Raw genomic sequence first — 15952 nt, 5'->3', positions numbered from 1 at the left:
CCCGGGAGCAGTGCTGCGATCCTACTCAGGCAAACACCTGTAGTCCAGGCCAGGAAAACACCACAACCCGCCACTCGAACAGCCGGAGAGATGATTGCTCAATCAATTGCTCCGGTTTTTATACCACAAATGCTTGTTTTAATGAACCTTGTTATACGTGCATATCCGGGGTCGCCACCACTCTGGGTTTGACCCGGAGACTACGGGTTTCGGCCACTTATCTCCAGCCTACGGGTTTACCCGAAAGGTCTCCGGGCGAAGGCATCTCCCCCTGTAGTGTCCCGTCAACATGACTCCGCGACGTCACACGGTCATGGCTCTGTAATGTTAAGCGGTGCCATCAGGGCCGGATTAAGACCTTTAGAGCCCTAAGCACTTAAAAGATTTTGGTGTCCCCATATATATCTAATTCAAAATATAAACTATAATAAACTGTAAAATAAAATTGTATTTTTCGAAATTAAACAAAACTTACTGTAAGATGGAAAATAATGTTTATTTTTGTATACTTCCACTTTATTTATATTTGAAAAGTTTTCTCCTACTTTTGCTAATTGCAAAGTCTTTGATCAGATCCTCAAAACGAATCTTACGTAACACATCTGCTTCTATACTTAGCAGACATAATGCATCCAGCCGGCCTTGCTTCATAGTTGTTCTGTTGGGATTTTAAATATACTTCAACTGAGAAAATGAACGCTCAGCTGAGCAATTTGTGACCATTAATGTTAAAAATATACGAAAGCAAATGTCTACATTTGGAAAGGCGCACTCAATATTGTCTTCTACAATTATTTTATAACGTTCAGCATGACTGAATCTTGTTTTTACATTTTCTGTTGCACTGAACTTATGACGCACATATGAGTGAAACTGCTGAAGCTCAGCGGAGAAATGAGTGTTCAAGTCCTCTGGGTAACTAAGCATCAATCAGCTTGTGACAACACTGAGAATACCTTTCAATTTCAGAAGATGATGAAGTGACATTATGTGGCACGTCACTTAGAAAAGAAAATCTCTCTGCTATTTCTTTGTATATCTCTCCTCTTCTTCTCATCTCAGTTTCAAGTTTGTCAACAATTGTGTAAAAAGTGGCGATACGAAATTTACCGTATCTCTGGCATTCAGATATACTTCTGGTGCTCTCCGTCATTGGGTACCTTCTTTCTGATACATTTGCGAGTTTGAGCTGTCTTGTAAGCAACATCTGGTAGCATTTCCTTTGTAGCTGCTTCATATCTTTCAAAGTCATCTCGTGTAGTCCACAGTTGGTTAGCTAATGATCCATACAGATCTGCACGTGTTTTTAAGTTCACATCCTCATTCTGTAGAACTTGGCTTACTCTATGAACATTTTGCAAAATCTCATCCCAAAAATTCAACATAAAAACGAATTCTAGCTCTTGCACCTTATTTGCTTCTCTTCTTCTCTTCTTCTACATTCTAATGCTTCTAAAATGTCACTGTACTGAGCGCCCCTGCACTCACTCTCAGTGGATGACTGAACGGGACAGCCGACATGACCAAGACAAGAACGAGCACGTGAGCCTCGGGGGACCGTGTGGCAGGTTACCAGTTTCTAATTTTGTTGTATTCCCAAGATTAATGTATACCATTAACCTCTATTATTACTATTTTATTATTATTTTTATTATTGTATATATATATATTTATGTCATTTTTTCATTTATTGTGGGAGCCCCTTTTTGTGGAACGTGGTCCAGCTGCACCATTTGCAGTTTTGCACCATATGGTCCATGGTAAATCCGGCAATGGAACATTTCTGTGCTGCCCCCTTCCCTTGATGCCCAAAGCACGTGCTTATTTTGCTTAATGGTTAATCCAGCCTTGGGTGCCATGCTGACTGGACCTTGCAGGGAGATGCCACCGCCGGAGAAGGTAAGAAAAATATATAAATAAAGTAAATACATTTTAAAAATGTAATCTAATTGCAAAAAGTCTCCGGGGTCAGCCTTCAATAGAAGGTGGCAACCCTGTGCATATTTGACCACAATTTGTATACCAATAATATCATTTTTAACACAACACTGAGTTTTTGCCCATTTTTCTTTTTTGGATTCCTCCCAGATCCGGGACGCAGAGCCATCGTTATTGCAAAGCTGCAGACTCGTTTCCCAAGGGAAGCTTTTTTCAACCATGAATCCCTTTGAACATTATCACCACGTGTTATTTGAAGAACTCCTTACTTGTTTGCACCGGGGCACTATCTGGTGTTCATCACTTTCAAGTGCAATTTGCACTTCACTTACACTTTGTTATTTATTCCTATAATTCTCCACTTTCTGCGTTTAGTGCGTATGACTTATTTTCTTTTTAATCAGATATTTATGACTTAGCCACTGATCACCTAACTGCTAATTGTGTGCTCCTGATTTGTATTTTGTATAAAATAAAAACAGTTGTTTGCCATATAAAGGACATTGTTTTTCTACCTGGGGGGATCCAGAAGACTTTCTAGGGGAGGGCTCACAGTTACGTGAGGGGCATATACACCAAGAGATATAGGAAATGGCAAAGAAAAAGTAGGGTATACAGTGCAAAGTAGAGAGAGAAAGGAGATTACAAAAACTTACACTGGGAAACAATGTCGTTTTCCTGGGTTAATATCACAATATGGGGAATATTTTGCTCCTTAATTCTTTTAAATAAGATTTTGTGAGTTCCCGATCTTCAAACCTCGGTTAGTTTGCTTTGTGCAATAAATACACAATGGAAGTCCCAAAGACAAAATTAACGGGGGGGGGGGAGGAGGGCAAGTTTAAAAAGGTTGGGAACCAGTGATATACTGTAGGACAAACATATGTTAAATGCCAGTGTTATTTACTGTATTTAACGTAGAAGACCCTCGCCAAAGGATTTTTGAATATTAATCTAATTTATGTTTTTTTAAAAATTTAAAAACCCGATCAGAACTTCGGATGCTTCGTGTTTTGAATGAGAGAGAAAATGCTTTGAGATTACCAGAAAATTGCAAATGAAATAAAAATAAAACGATGAAAAATAAAGGACGCAAAGCGTGCCCTTACGGTAAGCGTAAAGCATACCGCAAACGTACATGGTTTGGCAAACGGCAACAGGTTTTATAAAGTTATTTCAATATTATATAACATGTTATTCCCTATGTTATGCGTTAGTAAAAGCTGTTTGGGTGTGTCGTAGCGTTTCTTGTGACATGCTTTGAATCAGAACGCTCCCAGATAACACCCAGGGTGACCTCAGTTCAACATATATCGTCCGCCCTGTTTTCCACCGAGAAAAGCCGAGGAACTGAACAAGATCTACAGACTCGTGGGATCGTTTCTTGCCGCCGGCATTGGCTGCTAACGGGTTCCATCACTTGGATACGGTGCACTTACCTTTCAGAGAAGACAAGCCGCTGGTCCCACCAAATAGGGATCTTGTTGCCGAGCTCCCAGACCCTCCTGGTGGAGGCACAATAAGTACCAAGTATGTCCCACAGGTATACATTGGAGTCTTGCGTAACATCTTCAGAGGAAGCCCACAGCTTGTATTTGCAGCTACAATATTGAATGGAGTTCGTGAGTTTCAGCATTCGGCCTAAACTATTAATTATGCATTGCCTGCCAAAAAATTCTAACTGTGTTCCCCAGTTAGAGACACATGGGTACCCTCCGAGTAACTTCGCATTGATTGTACAGATTTGGCTTTCCTGCTTTGAACAGTGGACAATCCCCTTGGTCAAATGTCAGAAGCAGAAGAACAGTTTGATTTGACAATTCCTCTGCCACTGAGAAGATAGAGGAGCACCATTAACCAAAGATGTAGGTCGAGCCAAAAAGGAAGTAGCAAAATAGGGTTTTTGCAGCAATACGTACCTGTCTACTAACATACACAGGTTAACAGGAGTAGGAGTGGCTGCGTGGTTAAGAAACTGGCATCCCTCCCTCCCACATTGAGCAGCCACTTTGTTTCAACATTGCCCATAAATTCCCTCTAGACCAGGAGTGGCCAACTTCAGTCCTCAAGGACCACCAACAGGTCAGGTCTTCAGGATATCCCTGCTTCAGCACAGGTGGCTCAATCATTGACTGTACCACCTGTGCTGAAGCAGGATTATCCTGAAATCCTGACCTGTTGGTGGCCCTTGAGTACTGGAGTTGGCCGCTCCTGGTGTAGAGTGTAAGCTCTCAGGAGCAGGGCCCTCATTACCTTGTATACCTGTTTGCGCTCGTCTGTCCTTACTTGTATTTAACTGTTTATGTTATTAACGTCACTCCGCCCCCCCTTCCCCCCGTATCGCGCTGCAGAACATGTTGGCGCTTTACAAATACAGAATACTAATCTCTAGAAAAAGCTGATCTGTGGGCGAGTCCATGAACAAGCCCCTTACAGAGGGCGGCAATCTGTGGGCGAGTCCATGAACAAGCCCCTTACAGAGGGCGGCAATCTGTGGGCGAGTCCATGAACAAGCCCCTTACAGAGGGCGGCAATCTGTGGGCGAGTCCATGAACAAGCCCCTTACAGAGGGCGGCAATCTGTGGGCGAGTCCATGAACAAGCCCCTTACAGAGGGCGGCAATCTGTGGGCGTGTCCATGAACAAGCCCCTTACAGAGGGCGGCAATCTGTGGGCGTGTCCATGAACAAGCCCCTTACAGAGGGCGGCAATCTGTGGGCGAGTCCATGAACAAGCCCCTTACAGAGGGCGGCAATCTGTGGGCGAGTCCATGAACAAGCCCCTTACAGAGGGCGGCAATCTGTGGGCGAGTCCATGAACAAGCCCCTTACAGAGGGCGGCAATCTGTGGGCGAGTCCATGAACAAGCCCCTTACAGAGGGCGGCAATCTGTGGGCGAGTCCATGAACAAGCCCCTTACAGAGGGCGGCAATCTGTGGGCGAGTCCATGAACAAGCCCCTTACAGAGGGCGGCAATCTGTGGGCGAGTCCATGAACAAGCCCCTTACAGAGGGCGGCAATCTGTGGGCGAGTCCATGAACAAGCCCCTTACAGAGGGCGGCAATCTGTGTGCCTTTATTGTCCTTGACATTTCAAACAGTTAATCAGTAGAGCAATCCGATTTCAACATTTCTCTGGTGAAGGTCTTCCCATTGGACAGATACACCATGTCCTTCACTATTTTGAATGCCTGGATCAATGAAACCCTGTTTGATACAATGCCCCCATAAGATAACAATGACCCCTAGCACCAATATTTTTGCAAAGACCATGCCAGGTACAGAGAGAAAAAAAACACGAAAGCTAACTTTTTCCTAAATCTGGTGTTGCATTTTTGCCTACGTTTTGCAGACAAGAGACTTTGACAGATCTCCCCAATGTACTTCTTACATTCCAGGGCTGGCAGAGAGGAATACAAGGTGGGGATGTGTCGAAATTCGCTTTGCCAGGCTTTTATGGTATTTAATATTTCTGGAAAATGCTCTAATATTTTTTTTTTTTTTTTTTATGTTTAGGGTCCAAATTTTGAGTCCCCCACCTCCCATCCCTTTCCCCTTCCCCTTCCCTCCTCGGTTACTTTTACTTCTGATTATTTTCTTTCTTTAACACAGTATAAACTCTGACACAGTACTAGTCAGTTTCTTTACCAACTGAGTTACCATCTGTAAATTTATATGTGCGGGTATAATTTGGTCAATAGTAATTAATTAGTTTGGTATAATACGATATGTTTACCGTTTTTCCACCACATTACTACTTTAGTATGTGTATTTGTATGGATTTACTGCCATATTTTCTAATACTTGTGTTTTACTGAAAATCTAATCAAATGTTTGAAACCAAAAAAAATAAATTATTTTCTTTTTTTCAAAACCATTAGCAGCAGTAATTGTTGGAGTTCCGGAAATTGTGACCTGGAGGAAGTGAATCTCTCAGTGTGCTTTCATATACAGGTCCGGTTACAGAGAATGCATCGTACCTGTCTGGTCCTCTTTCAGTGTGTTAGAGATTGTTGACCCAGTGAGGGCAGCCAGCGTTGCAGACGGAGAAGCTCGGTATCGCGACAACCTGCTCAGCAGCATCTCATTGATACTTTTTGCAGACTCCCCCTCCTTTCTCATTAATATGACGCGTTCCCGCAGAGGCTTTGCCGTGCACACGCCGTTTTCTACCTGCAGAGTACACAAGAGATGTAGGATATTAATAATGTTACCGGTCACATACAGGAACCGGCTGCTCCGAAAACAAAAGCTGCAATCCCAACTTGAGAAAGAATGAGTTCTCTGTGGGTTTATGGATTGGCGGTGGTATTGCTCGCATCCGGTAACAGCAATCCACACAGGTGGCAGCATAGGCCAAACGCAAACAACTTTTGGTCCCATAATTCACCTGAAAAATGAACTTTAGGACTTGACCTGCACTGACCGTTTTAATGGTTTCACAACATATTTCCTGATTTTCACAATAGTAATGCGTGGACAACCTGATCTTCACAATGAGTGGACGACCTGATTTGTATGTGGGTTTGAAAGATTGTGTACAAAAAGTCAAAATGCTCTTGTAAAATGCTGTCATAACTATAGAATCTGATTGTATAAGGAAACCTATTGTATTGAGGACCAGTCTTGGTTTGTTAAGATTGAATCAAATTCATAGCAGTACAGAAAGGAGTGCACGTCGGAGAAGAAGCAGCAATATTACAAGCTGACTAATGTCATTACACTGGTATGTAAATACGCCGTATGGGCAGAGGAAGAATCATGCGCAAACTCCATCGGAACGATGAAATACTGTAGGATACAGCATCTCCCCAGGAGCTATGCTGAACAGGGGACTTAAAGCAGCAGTTTGAGCTGATCGCCTTATGCCACTTTAAGAGATTCTGCCCTTTTATTTTTGAAATCTGATGCTCCATTCAGGAGATATAAGCAAAATATTAAGTGTGCAGGAGGTTAAAATGGAGCTCTCCCCAGAGCCCAGAGCAGTTTAAAGGTTACTGTATTGGGATGTGCTCAGGGGGACAAGTCACTAACATATATGCTTCTGGGGATAGAGGGAGGGAGGGAGGGGGGGAGGGAGGAGGGAGGGGGGAGGGAGGAGGGAGGGGGGAAGATTGCTGCTTTAAGTTTGTTTGATGTATACTTTCTTTGTGCTCTCACCTTGTGGACCAATTGCCCGCAGAACACACAAGGTTGCGCAGGGCTCATTTCAAGTTCCCTTGTGTTATCATTGAAGGAATACGTGAAATAAGAAGAAATGTGCCGTGTAACCGCCAGCGGACTGGCTCTTACAGCTGCAATCCCACAATCAGCCAGTTTAATTCCTTAGGGGTCTCTGAATGGGGGGGAGTGTTTGTCAATCAGGTGTTTTCTTTCCCTTTATCACCCCCCTGTCCTTATCAGAGAACCAATAGAGATAAGGGGTGGATGGGACACTGGCTGTACAAGCGCTCGCTGATCACACCGGGATCTCCCACAGGGACCTCTCCCACAAACAAACTTAAACCTGAAGACAGATTGGGACTCACATTTAGTTGGAAGATGTCCATGAAGACGGAGTGCCCTTTTGGAGTCTTCTCGTTCAGACTGGCTGGAGACCAGAGCCAGTAACAATACGTGCCGTCGGAAGAGAGGTGTACGGTAGTCAGGTTGCTGCCGACGGGGAAATGATTGGGTGGCATTGTGACTATCTGACATACCTGGGATTCAGAGGGAAGAGACAGGCTGTTATGTCACAGTGCTCCCTCTGTACAGATAAGGAAGGTGATTGAGAAGCACAGCATTGTATCTATATATATATATATATTTCTCAAAATCCACTCACCCCTCACCCCTGGAGACGCTGACCACGACACAGAACTAAGTAAGTACAATACTCCCCCCTCTAACCCCTCAGGCCTTGACCCCCCCCCCCTTCTCTATCACCCTCCTCCCCCTCCGCACTTGCCACCGCATACGCCCTTCCCACACTCACACACCACATGCCCGCCAGCCTCACACACACCACGCCTTTGAGCCCGCTCCCCGGCGCTCTCCCTTCCCCCCTCAACCCGAGCCCGCTCCCCAGCGCTCTCCCTTCCCCCCCCCCACCCCTGAGCCCGCTCCCCAGCGTTCTCCCTTCCCCAGCTCTCACTTCCCCCACCCCTGAGCCCGCTCCCCCTCCCCCCCCCCCCCCCCAGAGCACGCCACCCGGCTCTCTCTGCCTCTCCCTTCACCGGCTCCTATCTGCAGCCAGAGGGGAGTGAGATGCGTGCGCGTACCGCTCTGCCTCGCCGGGGGGGGCGGACACCACCGACGTGGATGTGGAGTGCAGCCGGTACCCGGAGGGGGTAGGTTGGGCCGCGGCCTAGCTCCTCTGTATCAGCCCGGTAGCCAGAGGAGGCCAGGAGGGAGGAGAGACCCAGGGGCAGCCCGAGGAGGAGCGCGGACGGGTGCGAGGTGAGGAAACGCAGGGGGAGAGACGGATATATGGGCGAGCTGGGGGGTATGCCTCCTCGGGATCAGGGCGCCAGGGGGAGATTGTGATGCTGGCTCCTTCCCGCGCACCCCCCCCCCCCCACCTACCCCAGTCACTGCCTGTCCACCCCCCCCACCCACCCCTATCACTGCCTGCCCACCCCCCCACCCACCCCTATCACTGACTGCCCACCCCCCACCCACCCCTATCACTGCCTAAAACCCCTATACCCACCCACCCATCACTGCCTGCCCAGCCACCCCACCGACCCCTATCACTGCCTGCCCACCCCCCCCCACCCCTATCACTGCCTGCCCATCTCCCCCACCCACCCCTATCACTGCCTGCCCACCCCCCCCCCCACCCACCCCTATCACTGCCTAAAACCCCTATACCCACCCACCCCTATCACTGCCTGCCCAGCCACCCCACCGACCCGTATCACTGCCTGCCCACCCCCCCCACCCACCCCTATCACTGCCTGCCCACCCCCCCCACCCACCCCTATCACTGCCTGCCCACCCCCCCACCCACCCCTATTACTGCCTAAAACCCCTATACCCACTCACCCCTATCACTGCCTGCCCAGCCACCCCACCGACCCCTATCACTGCCTGCCCACCCCCCCCCACCCCTATCACTGCCTGCCCATCTCCCCCACCCACCCCTATCACTGCCTGCCCACCCCCCCCCCACCCACATCACTGCCTAAAACCCCTATCACTGACTGCCCACCCCCCACCCACCCCTATCACTGCCTGCCCACCCCCCCCCCACCCACCCCTATCACTGACTGCCCACACCCCACCTACCCCTATCATTGCTTAAAACCCCTATACCCACCCACCCCTATCACTGCCTGCCCAGCCACCCCACCGACCCCTATCACTGCCTGCCCAACCCCCCCACCCCTATCACTGCCTGCCCATCTCCCCCACCCACCCATATCACTGCCTGCCCACCCCCCCCACCCACATCACTGCCTAAAACCCCTATCACAGCCCGCCCATCCCCCCCACCCACCCCTATCACTGCCTGCCCATCCACCCCAGTCACTGCCTGCCCACCCCCCCATCACTGCCTGACCACCCCCCCAGTCACTGCCTGCCTGCCCACCCCCCCCCACAGTCACTGCCTGCCTGCCCATCCCCCACACACGTCACTGCCTGCCTGTCCACCCCCCATCACTGCCTGCCCACCCCCCCAGTCACTGCCTGCCTGCCCACCCCCCCAGTCACTGCCTGCCTGCCCAGCCCCCCAGTCACTGCCTGCCTGCCCACCCCCACACCCGTCACTGCCTGCCTGCCCACCCCCACACCCCAGTCACTGCCATTTCAACACACCCCACGGCACATGGGCGAGAGGTATTCCAACACACCCCACGGCACATGGGCGAGAGGTATTCTAACACACCCCACGGCACATGGGCGAGAGGTATTCCAACACACCCCACGGCACATGGGCGAGAGGTATTCCAACACACCCCACGGCACATGGGCGAGAGGTATTCTAACACACCCCACGGCACATGGGCGAGAGGTTTTCTAACACACCCCACGGCACATGGGCGAGAGGTATTCTAACACACCCCCCGGCACATGGGCGAGAGGTATTCTAACACACCCCACGGCACATGGGCGAGAGGTATTCTAACACACCCCACGGCACATTGGGCGAGAGGTATTCTAACACACCCCACGGCACATGGGCGAGAGGTATTCTAACACACCCCACGGCACATGGGCGAGAGGTATTCTAACACACCCCACGGCACATGGGCGAGAGGTATTCTAACACACCCCCCGGCACATGGGCGAGAGGTATTCGAACACACCCCACGGCACATGCGCGAGAGGTATTCGAACACACCCCACGGCACATGGGCGAGAGGTATTCTAACACACCCCACGGCACATGGACGAGAGGTATTCTAACACACCCCACGGCACATGGGCGAGAGGTTTTCTAACACACCCCACGGCACATGGGCGAGAGGTATTCGAACACATCCCACGGCACATGGGCGAGAGGTATTCTAACACACCCCACGGCACATGGGCGAGAGGTATTCTAACACACCCCACGGCACATGGGCGAGAGGTATTCTAACACACCCCACGGCACATGGGCGAGAGGTATTCTAACACACCCCACGGCACATGGGCGAGAGGTATTCTAACACACCCCCCGGCACATGGGCGAGAGGTATTCGAACACACCCCACGGCACATGGGCGAGAGGTATTCTAACACAACCCACGGCACATGGGCGAGAGGTATTCTAACACACCCCACGGCACATCCGCGAGAGGTATTCTAACACACCACGGCACATGGGCGAGAGGTATTCTAACACACCCCACGGCACATGGGCGAGAGGTATTCTAACACACCCCACGGCACATGCGCGAGAGGTATTCTAACACACCCCACGGCACATGGGCGAGAGGTATTCTAACACACCCCACGGCACATCCGCGAGAGGTATTCTAACACACCCCACGGCACATGGGCGAGAGGTATTCTAACACACCCCACGGCACATGGGCGAGAGGTATTCTAACACACCCCACGGCACATGCGCGAGAGGTATTCGAACACACCCCACGGCACATGGGCGAGAGGTATTCGAACACACCCCACGGCACATGGGCGAGAGGTATTTTAACACACCCCACGGCACATGCGTGAGAGGTATTCTAACACACCCCACGGCACATGGGCGAGAGGTATTCTAACACACCCCACGGCACATGGGCGAGAGGTATTCTAACACACCCCACGGCACATGGGCGAGAGGTATTCTAACACACCCCACGGCACATGGGCGAGAGGTATTCTAACACACCCCACGGCACATGGGCGAGAGGTATTCTAACACACCCGCGGCACATGGGCGAGAGGTATTCTAACACACCCCACGGCACATGGGCGAGAGGTATTCTAACACACCCCACGGCACATGGGCGAGAGGTATTCTAACACACCCCACGGCACATGTGCGAGAGGTATTCTAACACAACCCACGGCACATGGGCGAGAGGTATTCTAACACACCCCACGGCACATGCGCGAGAGGTATTCTAACACACCCCACGGCACATGGGCGAGAGGTATTCTAACACACCCCACGGCACATGGACGAGAGGTATTCTAACACACCCCACGGCACATGGGCGAGAGGTATTCTAACACACCCCACGGCACATGGGCGAGAGGTATTCTAACACACCCCACGGCACATGGGCGAGAGGTATTCTAAAGCACCACGGCACATGGGCGAGAGGTATTCGAACACACCCCACGGCACATGGGCGAGAGGTATTTTAACACACCCCACGGCACATGCGCGAGAGGTATTCTAACACACCCCACGGCACATGGGCGAGAGGTATTCTAACACACCCCACGGCACATGCGCGAGAGGTATTCTAACACACCCCACGGCACATGGGCGAGAGGTATTCTAACACACCCCACGGCACATGCGCGAGAGGTATTCGAACACACCCCACGGCACATGGGCGAGAGGTATTCTAGCACACCCCACGGCACATGGGCGAGAGGTATTCCAACACACCCCACGGCACATGGGCGAGAGGTATTCTAACACAACCCCCGGCACATGGGCGAGAGGTATTCTAACACACCCCACGGCACATGGGCGAGAGGTATTCTAGCACACCCCACGGCACATGGGCGAGAGGTATTCTAACACACCCCACGGCACATGGGCGAGAGGTATTCTAACACACCCCACAGCACATGGGCGAGAGGTATTCTAACACACCCCACGGCACATGGGCGAGAGGTATTCTAACACACCCCACGGCACATGGGCGAGAGGTATTCTAACACAACCCACGGCACATGGGCGAGAGGTATTCTAACACACCCCACGGCACATGGGCGAGAGGTATTCTAACACACCCCACGGCACATGGGCGAGAGGTATTCTAACACACCCCACGGCACATGGGCGAGAGGTATTCTAACACACCCCACGGCACATGGGCGAGAGGTATTCTAACACCCCCCCCGGCACATGGGCGAGAGGTATTCTAACACACCCCCCGGCACATGGGCGAGAGGTATTCTAACACACCCCACGGCACATGGGCGAGAGGTATTCTAACACACCACGGCACATGGGCGAGAGGTATTCGAACACACCCCACGGCACATGGGCGAGAGGTATTCTAACACACCCCACGGCACATGCGCGAGAGGTATTCTAACACACCCCACGGCACATGGGCGAGAGGTATTCTAACACCCGCGGCACATGGGCGAGAGGTATTATATTAGCCATGTTCAGTGCAGTTGGAGGGGGAGTTGCAGCAGGATGCCGGGAGACCCCGCCACACCCAGTAAGGGACCCATTTGTTTCCCCTCCAGGTTGGCCTTCAGTAGAAGGTGGCAGCCCTGATCACACACACGATCAGGGAACAGATGTGGTCAATACAGGAAGTTAAAAGTACCCCCATCACAGAGCATACTAGGAACTAAAGGGTCCTCCAAGGCTGAACCACGTCAATTCTGCCACGGGACCTCTTGGTTCCCAAGGCACTTACCGGTGATGTTACCGGTTTTAAGTCAGGGGAAACAAAATGGCTGCCAAGCCGCAGGACAATAGGAAGCCGCATCATCATCAGTTGTGGTTTCCTATTTAAAATCCCCTTTAAAAAAACAGGTAGTCATACCGGTAACTTCCCCAGTAAGTATCTGGTGACCAGGGGGGTCTCCGGAGTGGAGACCGTGCGGTTCAGATCTGCAGCGCCCCCGGCTCCCGTCCTCTAAAGGGGGTGGGGTGGATTACCTAGGGTGGATCGCCCCTTTAACATGTGCACAATGAGGCATTAGCCAGCACATGGGCTGGCGATATTATATATTGAGTAGAGATTAATGCTGCTTTAGATGACTTGCTTTCCAGGACAATGACTTAGTTTGACGTTCCTCTGCCACGCCGGCTGACAGCCCAGCTGCAGCACCTTAGCAGGAGTATCATATTGCTCGGTGGCTCAGCAAAAATGTTATTTTAATTTGAAACTGCTGAAGCAACGCTGTACTCAGCAGCTGTCTATTCTGAGCGGGATACCTCATTGCGGATTCCATTTTTGAGTCACAATATTGAGCACCTCAGGATTCAGCTTCCATATACCTGACAACTGACTCCATGTTAACAGTGTGACCATGATCCAGTCCTGGGCTTGGCTTCCCATTAGTATAATGAGGAACGCCTGGACTGGATCATGGTTAACGGTAAACCTGGAGTAAGTTAGAAGGTATGGATTTTGTCCTGAATCTCTTGGCACCAATACAGCAGTAATTCATGTTCAGAGCCCTTAAAGTATACAGCAGTGCTGAACACACGTACACGCTTTCTGATCCTTGAAATTGGTTCTACTTAACGGGGCGACCACCTTTTGCGTGGAAAGAACAGCTCCGCAGTGCAATCGGCTTCCTTAAACACACGGTCATTGTGTAAGGGAATTGTTTGGCAGATTGGACGTGTGGAAATGATTTTCTCACTAAAAAGGACAGTGCGTGGCAATCAGTGGTTTCTTCCACGCGTCTCCTGTCAAAAATGCTAATGAGAGAGGAGAATAGCGAGGAAAGAAAGAGGAGGGGAGAGGAGGCAAAAGAAGGCAAAAGAGGAAAAGAGGGGAGAGGAGCGTGAAAGAGGAAAAAAGAGGGGAGAGGGAGGAGGGTGAGGGGTGAGGGAGGGTGGGGTAAGGGAGAGAAGAATGAGGAAAGGGCAAGAGAGGGGAGGGTGAGGAAAGGGCAAGAGAGAGAAGAATGAGGAAAGGGCAAGAGAGAGGAGGGTGAGGAAGGGGAGACGGGCTGGTTCTGTTCAATTAACAGTAACACCACAACAGGGTTGAGTCAAACATCCGGATTGCAATGTTTACAGAACATAGGCATTCCTCGGTTATGCGCCGGAATCCGTCTCGCAAACCGCCGCCTGATAGCGAATCCAATGTTAATCCGCGGCGGTGAGCGTCGGATAATGCGTTCGGCAGATAACGGACCGACGGATAGCGAGGACCACCTGTACCTAAAAAAGGATTTACAAATAGTCTCTGATCTTTTTGGGAAAAGACAGCAACCATCCAGATTTAACCCCTTAAACCACTGATTGACTAAACATCTAGTGGCCAACAGTGGCACTACAGATCATGGCCCCAGAGCCATGGAATCATTGTAACACTAATCCCACGGCCACGGGTCACTCCCCCTTCCTGTTTCAGATTGTATTCGCAGATCCCTTTAAGCTGTAGGCACAAATCAGCAGGAAAAGCATCAGAAGGGTTAAAGATATCACTGCTGCTAGTTCAGAGACGCGCCTTTCCATCTGGTGAACGGTATTTTAGTTTTACAAAGAAAACGCCGCTCTGCTGCTTGTGATTTGATTACCTGGAGGGTGTGCTGGTCAATTATCTGGAAGAGATAATGAGGCTTGTTATCAAAAGACGCGGGACGGTGAATTAACTTGCCACTGCCATAAGTAACCCAGCCAGCTTCCATCTCCTCGTTCCGAGAATAAACAAAACCCCTGAAAACAAAAAAAAACATTTGTAACAAAAGGTTTCATTCAACTTAATTGCGAATTCATACATTTCTTTACAGAAATCACAATAGCTGTACTAATATTTCCACCTCCTTAAAAAGTGTTGCTTTATTAAAAACCCCAAGACTACCTTTTTGTGCTAACACGACGTGAGATGCTGTTACTTTATTTTATATTTCCCATTATTATTACGATCCTTTGGCACTGGATGCCAACATTAGCTCGAGCCCTGCAGGTGCATATCATAGATTCTGTGCACATGTGACATGGCAGGAGCCATCACTGTGACATGGCAGGAGCCATCACTGTGACATGGCAGGAGCCATCACTGTGACATGGCAGGAGCCATCACTGTGACATGGCAGGAGCCATCACTGTGACATGGCAGGAGCCATCACTGTGACATGGCAGGAGCCATCACTGTGACATGGCAGGAGCCATCACTGTGACATGGCAGGAGCCATCACTGTGACATGGCAGGAGCCATCACTGTGACATGGCAGGAGCCATCACTGTGACATGGCAGGAGCCATCACTGTGACATGGCAGGAGCCATCACTGTGACATGGCAGGAGCCATCACTGTGACATGGCAGGAGCCATCACTGTGACATGGCAGGAGCCATCACTGTGACATGGCAGGAGCCATCACTGTGACATGGCAGGAGCCATCACTGTGACATGGCAGGAGCCATCACTGTGACATGGCAGGAGCCATCACGTCCCCACTTGCACATACAGATTTCTCCTGGGCCTGTGTTATTAGGTATAATGAACTGTCCCCCAACGTACGCTTCTCAGCGTTTCTCCATGGTGGTACTCGTAACCCCATACCGTGGTGGAAGGGCCAGCGACACAGAAGATGTTTAATGTGACAGGATAAAGCTTTAGGGAATCCATGTAATAAAATGGATAGGAAGCAAAAAAGTGACATGAATGAATACTGGGTGCTCATTTGGATGTCACTACCCAGAATCCTTCTCCGCAGCTT

The 15952-nt window shown here is 50.1% G+C and overlaps 1 protein-coding gene across 2 annotated transcripts in view; it reads right to left on the bottom strand.

Annotated features, from left to right (window-relative positions):
• HECTD4 (HECT domain E3 ubiquitin protein ligase 4) overlaps positions 1-15952 on the bottom strand; it is a 170654-nt gene that overhangs the window by 128066 nt on the left and 26636 nt on the right. For both annotated transcript variants that reach the window (XM_075568133.1, XM_075568134.1), the window contains exons 6-9: positions 14809-14947; positions 7464-7634; positions 5916-6108; positions 3378-3539 (exon numbers count right to left, since the gene is read on the bottom strand). In XM_075568133.1, the coding sequence (XP_075424248.1) occupies positions 3378-3539; positions 5916-6108; positions 7464-7634; positions 14809-14947 (665 nt within the window). The remainder of the gene's footprint in view (positions 1-3377; positions 3540-5915; positions 6109-7463; positions 7635-14808; positions 14948-15952) is intronic.

The sequence above is a fragment of the Ascaphus truei genome, chromosome 13 (genome assembly GCF_040206685.1).
Source record: "Ascaphus truei isolate aAscTru1 chromosome 13, aAscTru1.hap1, whole genome shotgun sequence".
NCBI classification, from domain to species: domain Eukaryota; kingdom Metazoa; phylum Chordata; class Amphibia; order Anura; family Ascaphidae; genus Ascaphus; species Ascaphus truei.
Note: the sequence above shows the minus strand (reverse complement) of the source record. Positions and strands in the feature narration are given on the sequence as shown.